Source organism: Coregonus clupeaformis, chromosome 13, assembly GCF_020615455.1.
Source record: "Coregonus clupeaformis isolate EN_2021a chromosome 13, ASM2061545v1, whole genome shotgun sequence".
NCBI lineage: Eukaryota > Metazoa > Chordata > Actinopteri > Salmoniformes > Salmonidae > Coregonus > Coregonus clupeaformis.
This window is the reverse complement of record NC_059204.1, coordinates 12,316,479-12,333,957: the sequence shown is the minus strand read 5'-3', so window position 1 is coordinate 12,333,957 and position 17,479 is coordinate 12,316,479. Positions and strand designations below refer to the sequence as shown.

Sequence of the window (17,479 nt, the reverse complement as noted above, 5' to 3'; positions counted from 1 at the left end):
CCGCCGCCTGCTTCGGTCCAGACGGAGGGGTAGGGGTCTCCAGTACCTCATTGACTGGGAGGGCTATGGACCTGAGGAAAGGACCTGGGTGCCAGCTAGTCGGATTGTGGATAGGACTCTCATCACCGCTTTCCACCAACGGCATCCTGATCAACCTGCAATCCGTAGGGGGCCGCCCCAGAGGGGTCCCTAACCGTCCGGCCCGCTTCGGCTTCCTGTCCTGTGCCTGACCCTGTCTCGGGACCTGTCCCATCTCCCGACCACGGCCCTCCGGCTTCCTCCGAGGATGAGGACGTTCACTCGGACCGTTCGGAGGAGTTCTAGCCCTCCTCCGGCTCCCCTCCCTCCCGCCCCGGCGTGGTGTTGCTCTTGGGACTTCTGGGGCCGTCCCTTGGGGGGGTTCTGTCATGAGCCCTCTCACTCCACCGGGTTACCACCTTAATTGGTTTCCACTATCTTCCACTCTGCTCACCTCCCTCTCTCTACTCAGCCTAACTAGCTCCACCTGTCCCTGCTCTGCTCGGCTCTAATTACTCTGCCAGCTGCGCTGCATTACCCACTAACCTCTCCCAGTATTTAAGGCCCTGTCTTTCAGCTCTCCGGTGTCAGATCGTCTGCAAAGCTCACACCCGGAACCTGTTTGCTCGCGCTTCTGGCTCACCCTGGTTTTGTGACCCCCGGACCTGCCTGGTTTTTGGATACTCTTCTGCCTCAGGAGATCCAGACCTGCTTCTGCCATTACGACTCCTGACTACTCTTCAATCCCGGTAACTCTGACCAGCCTTCTGCCTTGCTACTACGTATTTTGGATTTCCCTTGAACTGTACTGCTGCCTGGTTTCATTCCGCCCCGTTGTGTCTGTGTTTCCTCCCCCCCCCAGGACTTCTGGACCACCAACCACCGGCGTCATCGGACGCATCGCTGCCACTGGGGGGAGGCACAGACCCAGCACATCGGACGGGATAACCCCTGGAGTCTTCACTCACTCCCTACATCCCTTTCCCCTTAAGTTTAAATAAACTTTCTGGTGTGACGCAATTGTGGTCCTCTTGTCGTCTGTCTGAACCGTGACAAAAACTCCATCCCACCAAAAAGGCTGACTTTTTTTTTTTCAAACAGCTCTAAAAGATAATTTCACAATTTCACAGTATTATTCCAAACTCATAATTTTTTATTTATTTTATTTCACCTTTATTTAACCAGGTAAGCCAGTTGAGAACAAGTTCTCATTTACAACTGCGACCTGGCCAAGATTAAGCAAAGCAGTGCGATAAAAACAACAACACAGAGTGACATATGGGGTAAAACAAAACATAAAGTCAAAAATACACCAGAAAATATATATACAGTGTGTGCAAATGTAGCAAGTTATGGAGGTAAGGCAATAAATAGGCTATAGTGCAACATAATTACAATTAGTATTAACACTGGAATGATAGATGTGCAAGAGATGATGTGCAAATAGAGATACTGGGGTGCAAATGAGCAAAAATAAATAACAATATAGGGATGAGGTAGTTGGGTGGGCTAATTTCAGATGGGCTGTGTACAGGCGCAGTGATCGGTAAGGTGCTCTGACAACTGATGCTTAAAGTTAGTGAGGGAGATAAGAGTCTCCAGCTTCAGAGATTTTTGCAATTCATTCCAGTCATTGGCAGCAGAGAACTGGAAGGAATGGCGGCCAAAGGAGGTGTTGGCTTTGGGGATGACCAGTGAGATATACCTGCTGGAGCGCAGACTACGGGTGGGTGTTGCTATGGTGACCAATGAGCTAAAATAAGGCGGGGATTTGCCTAGCAGTGATTTATAGATGGCCTGGAGCCAGTGGGTTTGGCGACGAATATGTAGTGTGGAAATGTATATACAACACAAGAAAATCACGTTTTTGACTGCATTGGGCCTTTAATGATTATGTTGAGGGTGAAACGTTCTTTGAGCCAACTGTTTCCTGAATGACTACATCTCCCAGAGTGCCTCAGCCTCGTATTGATTTGATAAGCAGCCGGAAGAGATGTTTATAGAGGAAATGTCATCGTGAGTAGAGGTAGGACTGTAGCTACAAGGTAGAAAATATGCCATATTATACCCATAAACGAACCATTTTTGTGTATCTTTACGTTGGTGTATACATAATTAAGTTTCAAGTATTCAAATATATAGAAAACATAGAAAATACATGTCACAATATGTATCATTTGGGTCTGTAACTGGTAGCTAGCATTTTCTGCTAGCTAGCTAACATTAGCTGACTAGCCAGAAAGCTAGCTTTAACACTGAAGTTTTAAACATGTTTGGGATAAAGCTAGCTGCTAGATAAACAAACCTAATGGTAGCTATTATTATGTTATCTGACATGTCGCTAGCGTATTAGCAGTAAAAAGCAGTGCCTCTACTACTTTTGTGTTGGAGAGCAAGCCAACATGACAAGGCTAGCTAGCCAAGTTTGCAACTGAACAGTCAGAACCTACCGAGACAAAGATGATGGATATACTGACAAGATGCATGTCTCTCTGCCTTAACAATGGGAGTCGTCCACAAAGTGGCACGGTGGGGGCTGTCTAGCTCCCGCCTATCCTTTCTTTGGATTGGTGGATACATCTCATTATTGTAATCCCTTTTTGAATATTCGATGAGGGTTGTTGACGTCAACCGCCTGCATTCAATGGAGAGAGACTATGCTACTAACCTCCAATACATGAATATGCATAGCCATCTCGAGACAACTCAAAGTTGCCGGGATGTCACATGTCCTACTTATATCAGTACACTCCTAACAACTTAAGCATTACGAAACGTCTATTAGACCAAATAAACATAATCTAGCAAATAAGCCATTCATTTTTTTGCTGACCAAATTCAACACTCCATACAAAAACTCCTTGCTTGGTCGGCGGAACAATGAAAAAAATGCCACATTTTCGGCTGAGTTGGGCCTCTCCCTTCCTCTCTGACTGAGAGCTCGAGACGACTGATCTAGCTAGCTATGTCACTGGCACAGAATTGATAGAGCATGTGAAAAATATGATTTCTATGGTCACTGGTATCTCAGTGCAGTGTGATTGACATAATCTATCCCAAGATTAAACTGAGATACAGGTTAAATTGACTGAATGTAGAACTGACTGCAATTCCTACTTTTATGTGAAGTTTTGTACAGGGAGAAAATTAAATGGAATCCTCAGCAGACAAGGAGTCTGAGGCACTCCTTGACAGGATGACCAACTCTCTGACCAATGCTATGAGAGAATCTGAACAGCATGAATGTCCAGACGGCCAAAGCACTGCAGCCCACAGGGGTACTGAGCAGGAGGACGATGCCTTCTTTGACTGTGAGGAGTCTCTGGATGGAGCAGACGGCTCCATGGGTGACCGGCAAAGAAGGACTGACTGTTCAGAAGCCCCAGCATTATGCCAGGCAGCAGAGGGATGTTCACCAAACACAGAGAAAGAACACGTCAATGCAGAGTTAGGAGAAGAAGCTGAGTTTTCAGGGGAGAGAACTACATTATTGGGAGACGAAGAGGGGGAGAGAGGTGAAGAAGAGGAGGAAAAAGAAAGTTGGGATGAGTGCACTGAAGAAGAAGACAAGAGTGTGGCAGTTGAAGGGGGAGATTCTGATACTGAACTGAAGGAAGAAGACAACAGCACTCCTGAGTTTGATGAGGAGTATCTGAGAGAAGTGGAGAAAGACATGACAGAGGAGGAAAAGGAGGTGAACTTGACAGTTTGAGTAAAAAAAAAAATCTCAATTTGAAACTCTACAACCGTCATTTGGTGGTCAGTAAATTGACATTACAAAACTCAATCTGTTTTGTGTGTTTGTTGTTTTCACTGTGCCATAGAGCTGCAGAGAGGAGAGCATGAGACTAAAGGACAAGGGGAACAGTCAGTTCAAGAGTGGAGGTAAGCTGCTATAGGCTGGACTGTATACTGCTGTAGGATGAATGTTAGAGAAAACGTGTCAAACGGGATCTTAGCGAATGCATCGATTCACTTAAACTATTGCTGACATCTAACCTTTTTATGCAAGTAAAGTACATGTCGGTGAAATGTATTATGCGAGAAATGTCAGTGGAAACGCATTTGTGCGTAGATATTGACATAATAACCATCATATCGAAGTAAACTTGGAGTCACACGATGACATGTTGTGTGGTCCTCCCACTACGACTCGTCGGGAAAGCATGCAGTTTATTAAGCTACTGATGAAATAAGCTATGATTAACTTCACAGGGTGATGAAAGTGCACGGTGATGGATGAGAGTTCCAAAAAACATCGAGGATCTTATACTGGTGACATGATGATCGATGCTCGGCTGCTGGTCGACCAAATCCAAATAATCTCGCTCTTTTGTCCATAATAATCTCATCATGTAGGCCAGTGGTTCCCAACCAGGGGTACTAAGACCCCTGCGGGTACTTGGTCTATCCACACGGGGTACTTGAGATCATAGGCCTAATGGTAAAATGCACATGAGGAGGTACTCCAGGGGTACTCTGAACAGGGCGAAATTCAGTTGGTGGTACAGTAACCGAAAAAGGTTGTGAACCACTGATGGAGGCTATACCCGTACTGTATCTGCCAGCTGTTGGCTAGAACGCATGTGCCAAGACCAGAGTGGGCACACTTTTTTGTGAGAAAAAAACATCAGTAGGATTGAAAATGCGACGGAAAACCATGTAACTTTAAAAAAAATATATATATATATTATTTATTTATTTTGTTTTAAAAAATGTAGGGGATAGATCAGCTTTAATATTGCAGATAGATTGTAACTTCCATCAGTGTAATTGTCTGCATCACTTCCAATCCCCCATATGTTTTTACTTTTTTTCTCTCGCATATATATATATATATATATATATATATATATATCCTTTAAAAATATATATATTTCCCTTTATTACTTTCCAACCCCACCATCCCCTCCCTAATTGGAGTAAACTAGTGAACAACAATGCTTAGGCCTCTACTTCATGCTTATACATACTATATACATTTTATGGACACAGTCAATAATTATGTTTTGTTTGTTTTTACTCCTGAACTTCCTCCGATCATTTTCATGATGTCCATCTGGTATGCTTCTATATGCCATATCTTTCTAACTGTGCTCTTTCACAAAAGCTCACAATATATAACCTATAAAACCATTTAACTTGTATTTTTTATTCACTATGTCATCACGCACAGCCTTTTATCCGAAATAAGTCAAGTTTTGATGCAAACACATCTCTGGTGAGAAAATGTGCATATTGTTTTTATGCAGATTTTAGGATTTTCACATGAAAGTCTGTCACCAATTGGATGGAAACCTAGCTAGTGCGAATCAGCCCCAAAATGTGCTTTAGTGTTAACATACTGTTCACTTTGAGGCTGTGTCTGTGTATACAGTGCATTCGGAAAGTATTCAGACCGCGTCCCCTTTTCCACATTTTGTTACGTTACAGCCTTATTCTAAAATGTATTTAAAAAAATGTAAATCCTCATCAATCTACACACAATACCCCATAATGACAAAGCGAAAACAGGTTTTTAGAAATGTTTAGAAATGTATTCAAAATCAAAAACAGAAATACCTTATTTACGTAAGTATTCAGACTCTTTGCTATGAGACTCAGGTGCATCCTTTTCCATTGATCATCCTTGAGATGTTTCTACAACTTCACCTGTGGTAAATTCAATTGATTGGACATGATTTGGAAAGGCATACACATTTCTATATAAGGTCCCACAGTTGACAGTGCATGTCAGAGAAAAAAACAAGCCATGAGGTCGAAGGAATTGTCCGTAGAGGTCCGAGACAAGATTGTGTCGAGGCACATATCTGGGGAAGGGTACCAATACATTTCTGCAGTATTGACGGTCCCCAAGAACACAGTGGCCTCCATCATTCTTAAATGGAAGAAGTTTGGAACCACCAAGACTCTTCCTAGAGCTGGCCACCCGGCCAAACTCGGCAATCAGGGGAGAAGGGCCTTGGTCAGGGAGGTGACCAAGAACCCGATGTTCACTCTGACAGAGCTCTAGAGTTCCTCTGTGGAGATGGGAGAACCTTCCAGAAGGACAACCATCTCTGCAGCACTCCACCAATCAGGCCTTTATGATAGAGTGGCCAAACGGAATCCACTCCTCAGTAAAAGGCACATGACAGCCCGCTTGGAGTTTGCCAAAAGGCACCTAAAGGACTCTCAGACCATGAGAAACAAGATTCTCTGGTCTGATGAAACCAAGATTGAACTCTTTGGCCTGAATGCCAAGCGTCATGTCTGGAGTAAACCTGGCACCATCCCTATTTTCAGGTCTCTCCAGAGATGTTCAATCGGGTTCAAGTCCGGGCTCTGGCTGGGCCACTCAAGGACATTCAGAGACTTGTCCCGAAGCCACTCCTGCGTTGTCTTGTCTGTGTGCTTAGGGTCGTTTTCCTGTTGGAAGGTGAACCTTCGCCCCAGTCTGAGGTCCTGAGTGCTCTGGAGCAGGTTTTCATCAAGGATCTCTCTGTACTTTGCTCCGTTCATCTTTCCCTCGATCCTGACTAGTCTCCCAGTCCCTGCTGCTGAAGAACATCCCCACAGCATGATGCTGCCACCACCATGCTTCACCATAGGGATGGTGCCAGGTTTACTCCAGACATGACGCTTGGCATTCAGGCCAAAGAGTTCAATCTTGGTTTCATCAGACCAGAGAATCTTGTTTCTCATGGTCTGAGAGTCCTTTAGGTGCCTTTTGGCAAACTCCAAGCGGGCTGTCATGTGCCTTTTACTGAAGAGTGGCTTCCGTCTGGCCGCTCTATCATAAAGGCCTAATTGGTAGGTGTGTCCAAACTTTTGCCTGGTACTGTATGTAAATGTCATATTTCAGTTGTTATTTGTTTAATACATTTGCAAAAATGTCTACGAACCTGTTTTTGCTTTGTCATTATGGGGTATTGTGTGTAGGTTGATGAGGGGGAAAAAAACAATTTAATCCATTTTAGAATAAGGCTGTAACGTAACAAAATGTGGAAAAAGTCAAGGGGTCTGAATACTTTCGGAATGCACTGTCTACTGTTTGCATGTGTGCACCAGCAGCAAGGCCTACTTGGATGGATAATTGACTGACACTTCTTCATATCTTCCCAGAGCACACTGAGGCAGAGGAGTCGTACACCGCAGCTTTAGGATTATGCCCCGTGTGTTACAGCAAGGAGAGGGCTATTCTCTTCTCTAACCGTGCTGCTGCCCGCCTGCACCTGGTAAGAGTGGTAGCTAGCAACATTTCAACTTAACCAAGTGGGGAACTCTGAGGACCTATTTGAGATCATCTAGTTGGGTAGTTATAACCCTCCAGAGGTCTCCTGAATTTCAGTGTCAGACAGCTATGGCTGAAGTCTACATTTTATGGCACAATTGTATAAAGTAAACCCAGTGCTTACTGGACCTTACTTAGACACTGACAGAATCTGTGATCAGTAAAAACGACCTTCTCTTGAATCCAGCAATAGCCTAGGCCTAGGTGTGTGGAGACATATTGTAGGCTACAATATGAAATTATAGTCTTAAAAATGCTTTTCAATTTTTCTGACTCACCCAATGATGCGCAGCTCAACCGCTGGTGATGGCTGATGGGCTTGTGCCAAAAGCCCCTCTCTCTCTTGTTTTACTTTGTAATGTAAATGTAAAACAATATTTGAAAGTCAGTGGAGGCTGCTGAGGGGAGGATGGCTCATAATAATGACCGGAATGGAGTGAATCGAACGGTATCGGAAACACGTGATTTTCATGTTTGATACCATTCCATTCCAACCATTACACTCCATTCCAGCCATTACACTCCATTCCAGACATTATACTCCATTCCAGACATTACACTCCATTCCAGACATTACACTCCATTCCAGTCATTACATTCCATTCCAGACATTACACTCCATTCCAGACATTACACTCCATTCCAGACATTACACTCCATTCCAGCCATTTATTATGAGCCGTCCTCCCGTCAGCAGCCTCTACTGTTGAATGTTGATCAAATATTTTGGTAGCCTACAGTATACGGATTTGTTTTCTCTTTTCAGCAGGAGCCATTTGCTTTCCAACCTGTGTTTTCCCGCGATTGTATTTGAAATATTTTGTCTGCGTGTGGTTTGTTCACTGACATAGTTGCTGCGCGTTCCCGACTAGGCTATGCCTTGTTATTGGGCTACACACAATCCACAGCTAGGCAATTTTTTTAAGAAGCTATTGATCCTCTGCAGCCAAATTATAGGCATTCTCATGGTGTAGTAGGTTATTCAGAACCCTTTATATAGCTCCTTCAGAACCCTTTATATAGCTCCTTCAGAACCCTTTATATAGCTCCTTCAGAACCCTTTATATAGCTCCTTCAGAACCCTTTATATGATTCTATAAGGAAATAAATGATGAGTTGCAGGCTCATGTCTATCAGAGCGGCGAGAGGGAGAAAAATCATATAAAGTGAATCTCATTCTAGTTCAGTGAGAGATACTGGCGTGCTTCTCACACAGCCACGTCCGCTTGTTGGTCTCAAACATAGGTTAGTTACAATGTTGCGCAAACCTTAAGCCCGGGCCGGCCCAACCCCAATCAACTCTTAGAATATCAGGCCTGGGGGGAAAATCTACTTTTTCACATGACGTTTTTGGGGGAGAATGAACAAAGAGGCAACTCAAATGACCTTTGATCTCTTTCATTCAAATGTTTACATTGCAAAAAGTGAACATTATTTTTCATGCCACGAGAGGTACCGGATCCGGTCAAATAGGTTCCGGAACTAAACAGTCCAAAATGGAGATGTGCCGGATCCTGTTCCAGCAGGCTCAAATTAAGCACTGAGTAAACCACCATATGTCCCAAGAGGGTGGGTCAAAGAGACAGATCTCTAGTGACCCCTAGTGGTACTCTACTGTAGCCACATACTACATAAGCTTAGTATAGGTTTGACTGGCAAACACAATTCCACCTGGTTATTCAGATGGCTCGTGTCAAGACATCAACAGGTCATTTGGAATTGATGTCATCTTGTCATAACCTTTCCAACAAAACAAATACACAACAAAATGATAACTGCTGAGTTTAAAACACCTTTTCCCCCTAATAGGATAAGCATGAGAAAGCCATCGCTGACTGCACAAAGGGTGAGTCTATTACATCTGTGTTCTAATTCCACCTTGCCAGACTATTGAACTGTCTAGGACATGGCTTGCCAGACTATTGAACTGTCTAGGACATGGCTTGCCAGACTATTGAACTGTCTAGGACATGGCTTGCCAGACTATTGAACTGTCTAGGACATGGCTTGCCAGACTATTGAACTGTCTAGGACATGGCTTGCCAGACTATTGAACTGTCTGGGACATGGCTTGCCAGACTATTGAACTGTCTAGGACATGGCTTGCCAGACTATTGAACTGTCTAGGACATGGCTTGCCAGACTATTGAACTGTCTGGGACATGGCTTGCCAGACTATTGAACTGTCTAGGACATGGCTTGCCAGACTATTGAACTGTCTAGGACATGGCTTGCCAGACTATTGAACTGTCTAGGACATGGCTTGCCAGACTATTGAACTGTCTAGGACATGGCTTGCCAGACTATTGAACTGTCTAGGACATGGCTTGCCAGACTATTGAACTGTCTAGGACATGGCTTGCCAGACTATTGAACTGTCTAGGACATGGCTTGCCAGACTATTGAACTGTCTAGGACATGGCTTGCCAGACTATTGAACTGTCTGGGACATGGCTTGCCAGACTATTGAACTGTCTAGGACATGGCTTGCCAGACTATTGAACTGTCTAGGACATGGCTTGCCAGACTATTGAACTGTCTGGGACATGGCTTGCCAGACTATTGAACTGTCTAGGACATGGCTTGCCAGACTATTGAACTGTCTAGGACATGGCTTGCCAGACTATTGAACTGTCTAGGACATGGCTTGCCAGACTATTGAACTGTCTAGGACATGGCTTGCCAGACTATTGAACTGTCTAGGACATGGCTTGCCAGACTATTGAACTGTCTAGGACATGGCTTGCCAGACTATTGAACTGTCTGGGACATGGCTTGCCAGACTATTGAACTGTCTGGGACATGGCTTGCCAGACTATTGAACTGTCTAGGACATGGCTTGCCAGACTATTGAACTGTCTAGGACATGGCTTGCCAGACTATTGAACTGTCTAGGACATGGCTTGCCAGACTATTGAACTGTCTAGGACATGGCTTGCCAGACTATTGAACTGTCTAGGACATGGCTTGCCAGACTATTGAACTGTCTAGGACATGGCTTGCCAGACTATTGAACTGTCTAGGACATGGCTTGCCAGACTATTGAACTGTCTAGGACATGGCTTGCCAGACTATTGAACTGTCTAGGACATGGCTTGCCAGACTATTGAACTGTCTGGGACATGGCTTGCCAGACTATTGAACTGTCTGGGACATGGTGCGCATCTTTCCCAGTGTATTGTGTGTGAAGCAGACACACTTCCCACTCCAGAACACTGGGAGAAAAAAACCCATATATAATTCTGTTCAACCAAACCAGGCGTATCTCCTTAAATTACAGTTGCTATTATCAAAATCACCAACACCAGGTGCAGATTTGAATGAATGCCGTTTTTATTATTCATACCCATCAATACATAACTAGCACTCTGAACATGTGTCCTTGTTTCGTCACCTCCAGCCATCGAGTTGAACCCAAACTACATGCGGGCGATCCTGCGGAGGGCAGAGCTCTATGAGAAAACAGACAAGCTGGATGAGGCTTTGGAAGACTACAAGGCTGCTCTGGAGAAAGACCCCGACCTGCCTACAGCCAGAGAGGCCTGCATGGTTAGTAGCAACCACTGACATTTAACTCTTAAGATAATTGTTAGCAGAACAGAGAAGGCTTACATTTAAAAGTCACTCTTCGCCTCCCGAGTGGTGCAGCATCACTACAGACCCGGGTTCGATCCCGGGCTGTAGTACAACGGCCGTGATCGGGAGTCCCATAGGGCGGCGAACAATTGGCCCAGCGTCGTCCGGGTTAGGGGAGGGTTTGGCCGGGGGGGGGGCTTTACTTGGCTCATCGCGCTCTAGCGACTCCATGTGACGGGCGGGGCGCCTGCATACTGACCTCGGTTGTCAGTTGAACAGTGTTTCCTCCGACAGATTGGTGCGGCTGGCTTCTGGGCTAAGCGGGTGGGTTTTAAGAAGCACGGTTTGGCGGGTCATGCTTCGGAGGACGCATGACTCGACCTTCGCCTTCAGAGCACATTGGGGAGTTGCAGCGATGAGACAAGATCGAAAAAGGGGGTCAAATAAAAAAAGAATATATATATATATATATATATATATATATATATATATACAGTACCAGTCAAAAGTTTGGAAACACCTACTAATTCCAGGGTTTTTCTTTATTTTTTACTATTTTCTACATTGTAGAATAATAGTGAAGACATCAAAACTATGAAATAACACATATGGAATCATGTAGTAACCAAAGTGTTAAACAAATCAAAATATATGTTATATTTAAGATTCTTCAAATAGTCACCCTTTGCCTTGATGACAGCTTTGCACACTCTTGGCATTCTCTCAACCTGCTTCATGAGGTAGTCACCTGGAATGCATTTCAATTAACAGGTGTGCCTTCTTAAAAGTTAATTTGTGGAATTTCTTTCCTTCTTAATGCGTTTGAGCCAGTCAGTTTTGTTGTGATAAGGTAGGGGGATATACAGAAGATAGCCCTATTTGGTAAAATACCATGTCCATATTATGGCAAGAACAGTTCAAATAAGCAAAGAGCAATGACAGTCCATCATTACTTTAAGACATGAAGGTCAGTCAATCCGGAAAATTTCAAGAACTTTGAAAGTTTCTTCAAGTGCAGTCGCAAAAACCATCAAGCACTATGATGAAACTGGCTCTCATGAGGACCGCCACAGGAATGGAAGACCCAGAGTTACCTCTGCTGCAGAGGATAAGTTCATTAGAGTTACCAGTCTCAGAAATTGCAGCCCAAATAAATGCTTCAGAGTTCAAGTCAGAGGCACATCTCAACATCAACTGTTCAGAGGGGACTGTGTGAATCAGGCCTTCATGGTCGAATTGTTGCAAAGAAACCACTACTAAAGGACACCAATAAGAAGAAGAGACCTGCTTGGGCCAAGAAACACGAGCAATGGGCATCAGTGGAAATTTGTCCTTTGGTCTGGAGTCCAAATTGGAAATGTTTGGTTCCAACCGCTGTGTCTTTGTGAGACGCGATGTAGGTGAACGGATTATCTCCGCATGTGTAGTTCCCACCGTAAAGCATGGAGGAGGAGGTGTTATGGGGTGGGGGTGCTTTGCTGGTGACACTGTCTGTGATTTATTTAGAATTCAAGTCACACTAAACCAGCATGGCCACCACAGCATTCTGCAGCGATACGCCATCCCATCTGGTTTGGGCTTAGTGGGACTATCATTGGTTTTTCAACAGGACAATGACCCAACACACCTCCAGGCTGTGTAAGGGCTATTTGACCAAGAAGGAGAGTGATGGAGTGCTGCATGAGATGACCTGGCTTCCACAATCCCCCGACCTCAACCCAATTGAGATAGTTTGGGATGGCAGAGTGAAGGAAAAGCAGCCAACAAGTGTTCAGCATATGTTGGAACTCCTTCAAGACTGTTGGAAAAGCATTCCAGGTGAAGCTGGTTGAGAGAATGTCAAGACTGCAAAGCTGTCATCAAGGCAAAGGGGTGGCTATTTGAAGAATCTCAAATAGAAAATATATTTTGATTTGTTTAACAAATTTTTGGTTACTACATGATTCCGTATGTGTTATTTCATAGATTTGATGTCTTCACTATTATTCTATAATGTAGAAAATAGTAAAAATAAAGAAAAACTCTTGAATGAGTAGGTGTGTCCAAACTTTTGACTGGTACTGTGTGTATATAAAATAAAAAAGTAACTTCAGTAAATGCACATTTCATGTTAGAGTTAACACATGAACAGTATTGTGTAAGGGTTGGTTTTACATTTTCTTCTTGCTTACCAACATTGAATGAATGTTGTTAGGGTTGCCTTTGGCGAAACCCCAAGAGTTATTATAATCCATAATAATCAAGAGTTTGATGTGAGGCCCAGTTATTAAACCATTTAATCGATCTTGCTTGTTTAATAGCGATGGTTTGAAATTAATCAAAAAATAAATAAATGCATAACTGTTTAACATGCAATATAGATGCGAGGCAAACTGAAATGTCTTGGACAAAGACGTGTTTTTCTTCTTCTTTCCATTCAATGAGGCTGTCTGTGCTGTAGTTTGTGGTTGACTGTATCCATGTTCCTGATTCCTGAATGAGGCCCTGCATAACAACAGGAGGCGAGCAGCAGCTCCTACTAATGTAGCCATGAGGTGGAGGCAACACAACAACAAGCCCACAGCGACCGCGGGCCAAATGGCATTCTATTATTCCCTATTAGTGCACTAAGGTCATTTGGGACGTGGGCAGCACGGCCTGGCCTGGAATAGAGGCTCTGCTCCCTTTCATCTGAAATACACCATCTGATACTAAATGGTCTCAGAATACCCTTGTCTTATCTCCCCCGGCCCGGCCCACACACGCGCACGTACCAGAGAATCAACTCCTCCCAAGAACTCCACAGTTAATAATACTGAACAAAAATAGAAACGCAACATGTTTAAGTGTTGGGCCCACGTTTCATGAGCTGAAATGTTCCATACACACAAAAAGCTTTATTTCTCTCAAATTTTGCGCACAAATTTGTTTACATCCCTGTTAGTGAACATTTCTGCTTTGCCAAGATAATCCATCCATCCACCTGACAGGCGTGGCATATCAAGAAGCTGATTAAACAGCATGATTATTACACAGGTGCTGGGAACAATAAAAGGGCACTCCTAAAATGTGCAGTTTTGTCACACACAACACAATGCTACAGATGCCTCAAGTTTTGAGGGAGCGTGCAATTGGCATGCTGACTGCAAGATGAAACTGTGGGTTTGCACAAACGATACATTTCTGCAGAAACTGTCAGAAACCGTCTCAGGGAAGCTCATCTGCGTGCTCGTCGTCCTCACCAGGGTCTTGACCTGACTGCAGTTTGGCGTCGAAACCGACTTCAATGGGCAAATGCTCACCTTCGATGGCCACTGGTACGCTGGAGAAGTGTGCTCTTCACGAGTTGAATCCCGGTTTCAACTGTGACGGGCAGATGGGTGAGCAGTTTTTTTATGTCAATGTTGTGAACAGAGTGCCCCATGGTGGGTTTATGGTATGGGCAGGCATAAGCTACAGACAACGGGTATCAATGGCAATTTCAATGCACAGAGATACCGTGATGAGATCCTGAGGCCCATTGTCGTGCCATTCATCCGCTGCCATCACTTCATGTTTCAGCATGATAATGCACTGCCCCATGTCGCAAGGATCTGTACACAATTCCTGGAAGCTGAAAATGTCGCAGTTCTTTAATGGTCTGCATACTCACCAGACGTCATCCATTGAGCATGTTTGGGATGCTCTGGATCGCCGTGTAAGACAGCGTGTGCCAGTTCCCGCCAGTATCCAGCAACTTCACACAGCCATTGAAGAGGAGTGGGACACCATTCCACAGGCCACAATCAACAGCCTGATCAACTCTATGTGAAGGAGATGTGTCGCGCTGCATGAGGCAAATGGTGGTCACACCAGATACTGACTGGTTTTCTGATCCACGCCCCTACTTTTTTTTTTAAAGGTATCCGTGACCAACAGATGCATATATGTATTCCCAGTCATGTGAAATCCATTGATTAGGGCCTAATTTATTTATTTTACAATTGACTGATTTCCTTATGAACTGTAACTCAGTAAAATATTTGAAATTGTTGCATGTTGCGTTTTTTTATATTTTTCTTCAGTGTAGTTTGGTCTAGAATGAATAATGTGTGATGAGAACTTCTGTCCTTGGAGGCATGCTGTATAGACTTGCATCACCCTAGATAGAATATGCCAGAGCAGAGAGGAAAGGGCTCCTTCTGACCTGAGATGGATAATGAGGTATTACTGTGAAGGATTACCTCCCGCCACTACAACAACTCACTAGCTCTAGTCCAGGGGTTAGGTGTAATGCAGTGGTCTCACCACAGGGATGTTGCCAAGACAACCTTAGGGTAAAGCAGTAGTAAATGTTTAGTCCGTGAAGTTCCATTCCAAACAGCGCTGGCAGGTTGAGTAGAATAAAAGGTTGTTGTGGTAAAATCAGCAGAAGGTAAACCGTATCTGCTGTGAACTGTTCTTTGTGTGAAACGTTGGGACCACCGACTACTGGCAACCAGGCACATGGTTAGTCATTCACCCTGACTGACTGTCTATCTCCCTTTCCTCTGTGCAGCGGCTTCCACAACAGATCCACGAGCGAAATGAGAAGCTGAAGGAAGAGATGATGGGTATGAGATCCATTGTATTTTTCACCAACTGCTTTTCTCGTTTTGTATAGATTGCACCCCCATGAAAACATTTCAAAGACTGAAGTACAGTGCATTCGGAAAGTATTCAGACCCCTTCCCTTTTTCCACGTTTTGTTACGTTACAGCCTTATTCTAAAATTGATTAAATAAATACAAATCCTCCTCAATCTACACACTATACCCCATAATGACAAAGTGAAAACAGGTTTTTAGAAATGTTAGCAAATGTATTAAAAATCTAAAACGAATACCAAGTATTCAGACCCTTTGCTATGAGACTCGAAATTGAGCTCAGATCCTTTTTCCATTGATCATCCTTGAGATGTTTCTACAACTTGATTTTAAAGACTAAAGTACATTCACTGACGAGCAAAAAAAACACTGAATGGTGCCCTGTGATCTGTTTAATTTAGATTGTTGGCAGGTGAGGGTGATCCTAAAATAACAGAAGTGTTAGGCTGGTTCTGCTGGGCTGGTTCTGTTGGGCTGGTTCTGTTCCATCATGGTCAAGTATAAGGTTGTGTGGACCCAGCTGTTACTCACTAAGCTGCGAGTGGGGAACACCATCAACTGCTTGGAATTGAAATTGACCACAAAGCAGTGTGTAGGGAGGGAGGCAGGAGAGAGGCTCTTTAACCAACATTTCCTATTCATTTGACTGCATTAAGAGTCTTGGAGTTGTGCTGGAGAAAACTGCTCAGTTCTAATGTACTAAGTTTGTGGAGTAGAACATAGCTAAGCATCCAGTGTATTGGAGTATTCTCTCATTTGACTTAAATGTTTTCATCGCCATTTTTGTCATGATTTTAGCTTTTAATATCTTTCCCTATCTATCTGTCCCTTAGGCAAACTGAAGGACTTGGGCAATATGTTCCTGCGGCCATTTGGTCTGTCCACATCAAACTTCCAGGTAAACCAGGATTCAGGCACTGGATCCTACTCTGTCAACTTTGTTCAGAATCTTAATAACAACAGATAACAGCACGAGGAGCCTGTCTGAGAGCCGTCGTCACACCTGGCTTGGCCACCCATCCTCAGAGCTAAGAGACTGACAGTCAGGAGCCTCCACTGGTGTGTCAGAGGTCTGAATGGGATCCGGTTGAAATCCAAAAGACAAGTCTTTCATGGTTAAATAAGATTGTGTGTGTGTGTGTGTGTGAGAGAGATGGTGCACGGTCTAACAGTCTGAAAGAGCCATTAAATGATCCAGTGACTGTTACTTTGCTGCGTTGTCATTGTTTTTATACGGAGCGATTTCATTTGCCACTTCTTTGATTTGAGGATTGAAAGTGTCACTGGCCTGTAAACACTCGGGCTACACAACTGATGTACAACACATTTGACAACTTCTCAAGAATATGTGGTATCACACCATTTTGTCAAATGGGTTGTACATCAGTTGTACAACCCCGGTGTGTACAGGGCCATAGTGTAGTTGTTACATTTTATTAAAAGATTAACTACTTCGTGGAGGCCATTTTCATTTACTTAAATATTCAGGAGGATGGCGAAGTACAGTACAATCAATATAGAATACAATACTCACACAACAAGTACAAAGGCAAACAGCAAATTTTACTGATTTTAAGACATACAGATACAGTAGTAACAAAACAGGATTTCCCACAACCCACCAGTCAAGTCGTATGTTTAGTCAAGAAATTATTTGATTGTATTGAAACGCATATATATACACGAGAAAGATGAGCCACAGCTGATTCAGTCACTGTGGCCTCCGGCTGCTCCTGACTGACTGGGCGTTTCCCTTTTGGAATCCCCAATCCGGCCTGTATCACAAAGTGGCCTCCAGGGTCCAGTCAACTGGCCCTATGTGTCTTGGTGTGAGGGGGGAACTCGGGGAGGAAGAAGTAGGTTGGGTTGACCCTAGAGAAGGGGAGGGGGGACAGCTGGCAAGGAAAATGACATGTATGCTTAAATTTGCACATTTTAATTTCATACGTCATCATAACCTCCCGATGAGGGTGAGAGAACAAGGGAAGGTGAAAGTCAGTTAAGTGTG

At 43.9% G+C, this 17,479-nt stretch overlaps 1 protein-coding gene across 2 annotated transcripts; it reads left to right on the top strand.

Moving 5' to 3' along the window:
- The first annotated feature begins 1,947 nt into the window (after nucleotides 1-1,947).
- On the top strand, nucleotides 1,948-16,678 carry LOC121579162 (tetratricopeptide repeat protein 1-like). 2 transcript variants are annotated; one of them, XM_041893504.2, is made up of 8 exons: nucleotides 1,948-2,044; nucleotides 3,148-3,712; nucleotides 3,843-3,903; nucleotides 7,123-7,235; nucleotides 9,101-9,137; nucleotides 10,692-10,840; nucleotides 15,384-15,438; nucleotides 16,305-16,678. In XM_041893504.2, exons 2-8 carry the CDS (start codon nucleotides 3,170-3,172, stop codon nucleotides 16,436-16,438), a joined length of 1,092 nt encoding a protein of 363 aa, XP_041749438.1. In that variant the 5' UTR covers nucleotides 1,948-2,044; nucleotides 3,148-3,169; the 3' UTR covers nucleotides 16,439-16,678. The 2 variants fall into 2 exon arrangements, with proteins under 2 accessions (XP_041749438.1, XP_041749437.1); XM_041893503.1 differs by having other exon boundaries at nucleotides 1,986-2,063.
- The last annotated feature ends 801 nt before the right edge of the window (nucleotides 16,679-17,479 follow it).

What these genes read in the sequence shown, in the direction of transcription:
- LOC121579162 (XM_041893504.2), top strand. Translation starts at nt 3,170, where the DNA reads ATGGAATCCTCAGCAGACAAGGAGTCTGAGGCACTCCTTGACAGGATG. An exon ending in TGACAGAGGAGGAAAAGGAG is followed by an intron (nt 3,713 to 3,842) that starts GTGAACTTGACA and finishes ACTGTGCCATAG; the next exon opens with AGCTGCAGAGAGGAGAGCAT. An exon ending in CATCGCTGACTGCACAAAGG is followed by an intron (nt 9,138 to 10,691) that starts GTGAGTCTATTA and finishes CGTCACCTCCAG; the next exon opens with CCATCGAGTTGAACCCAAAC.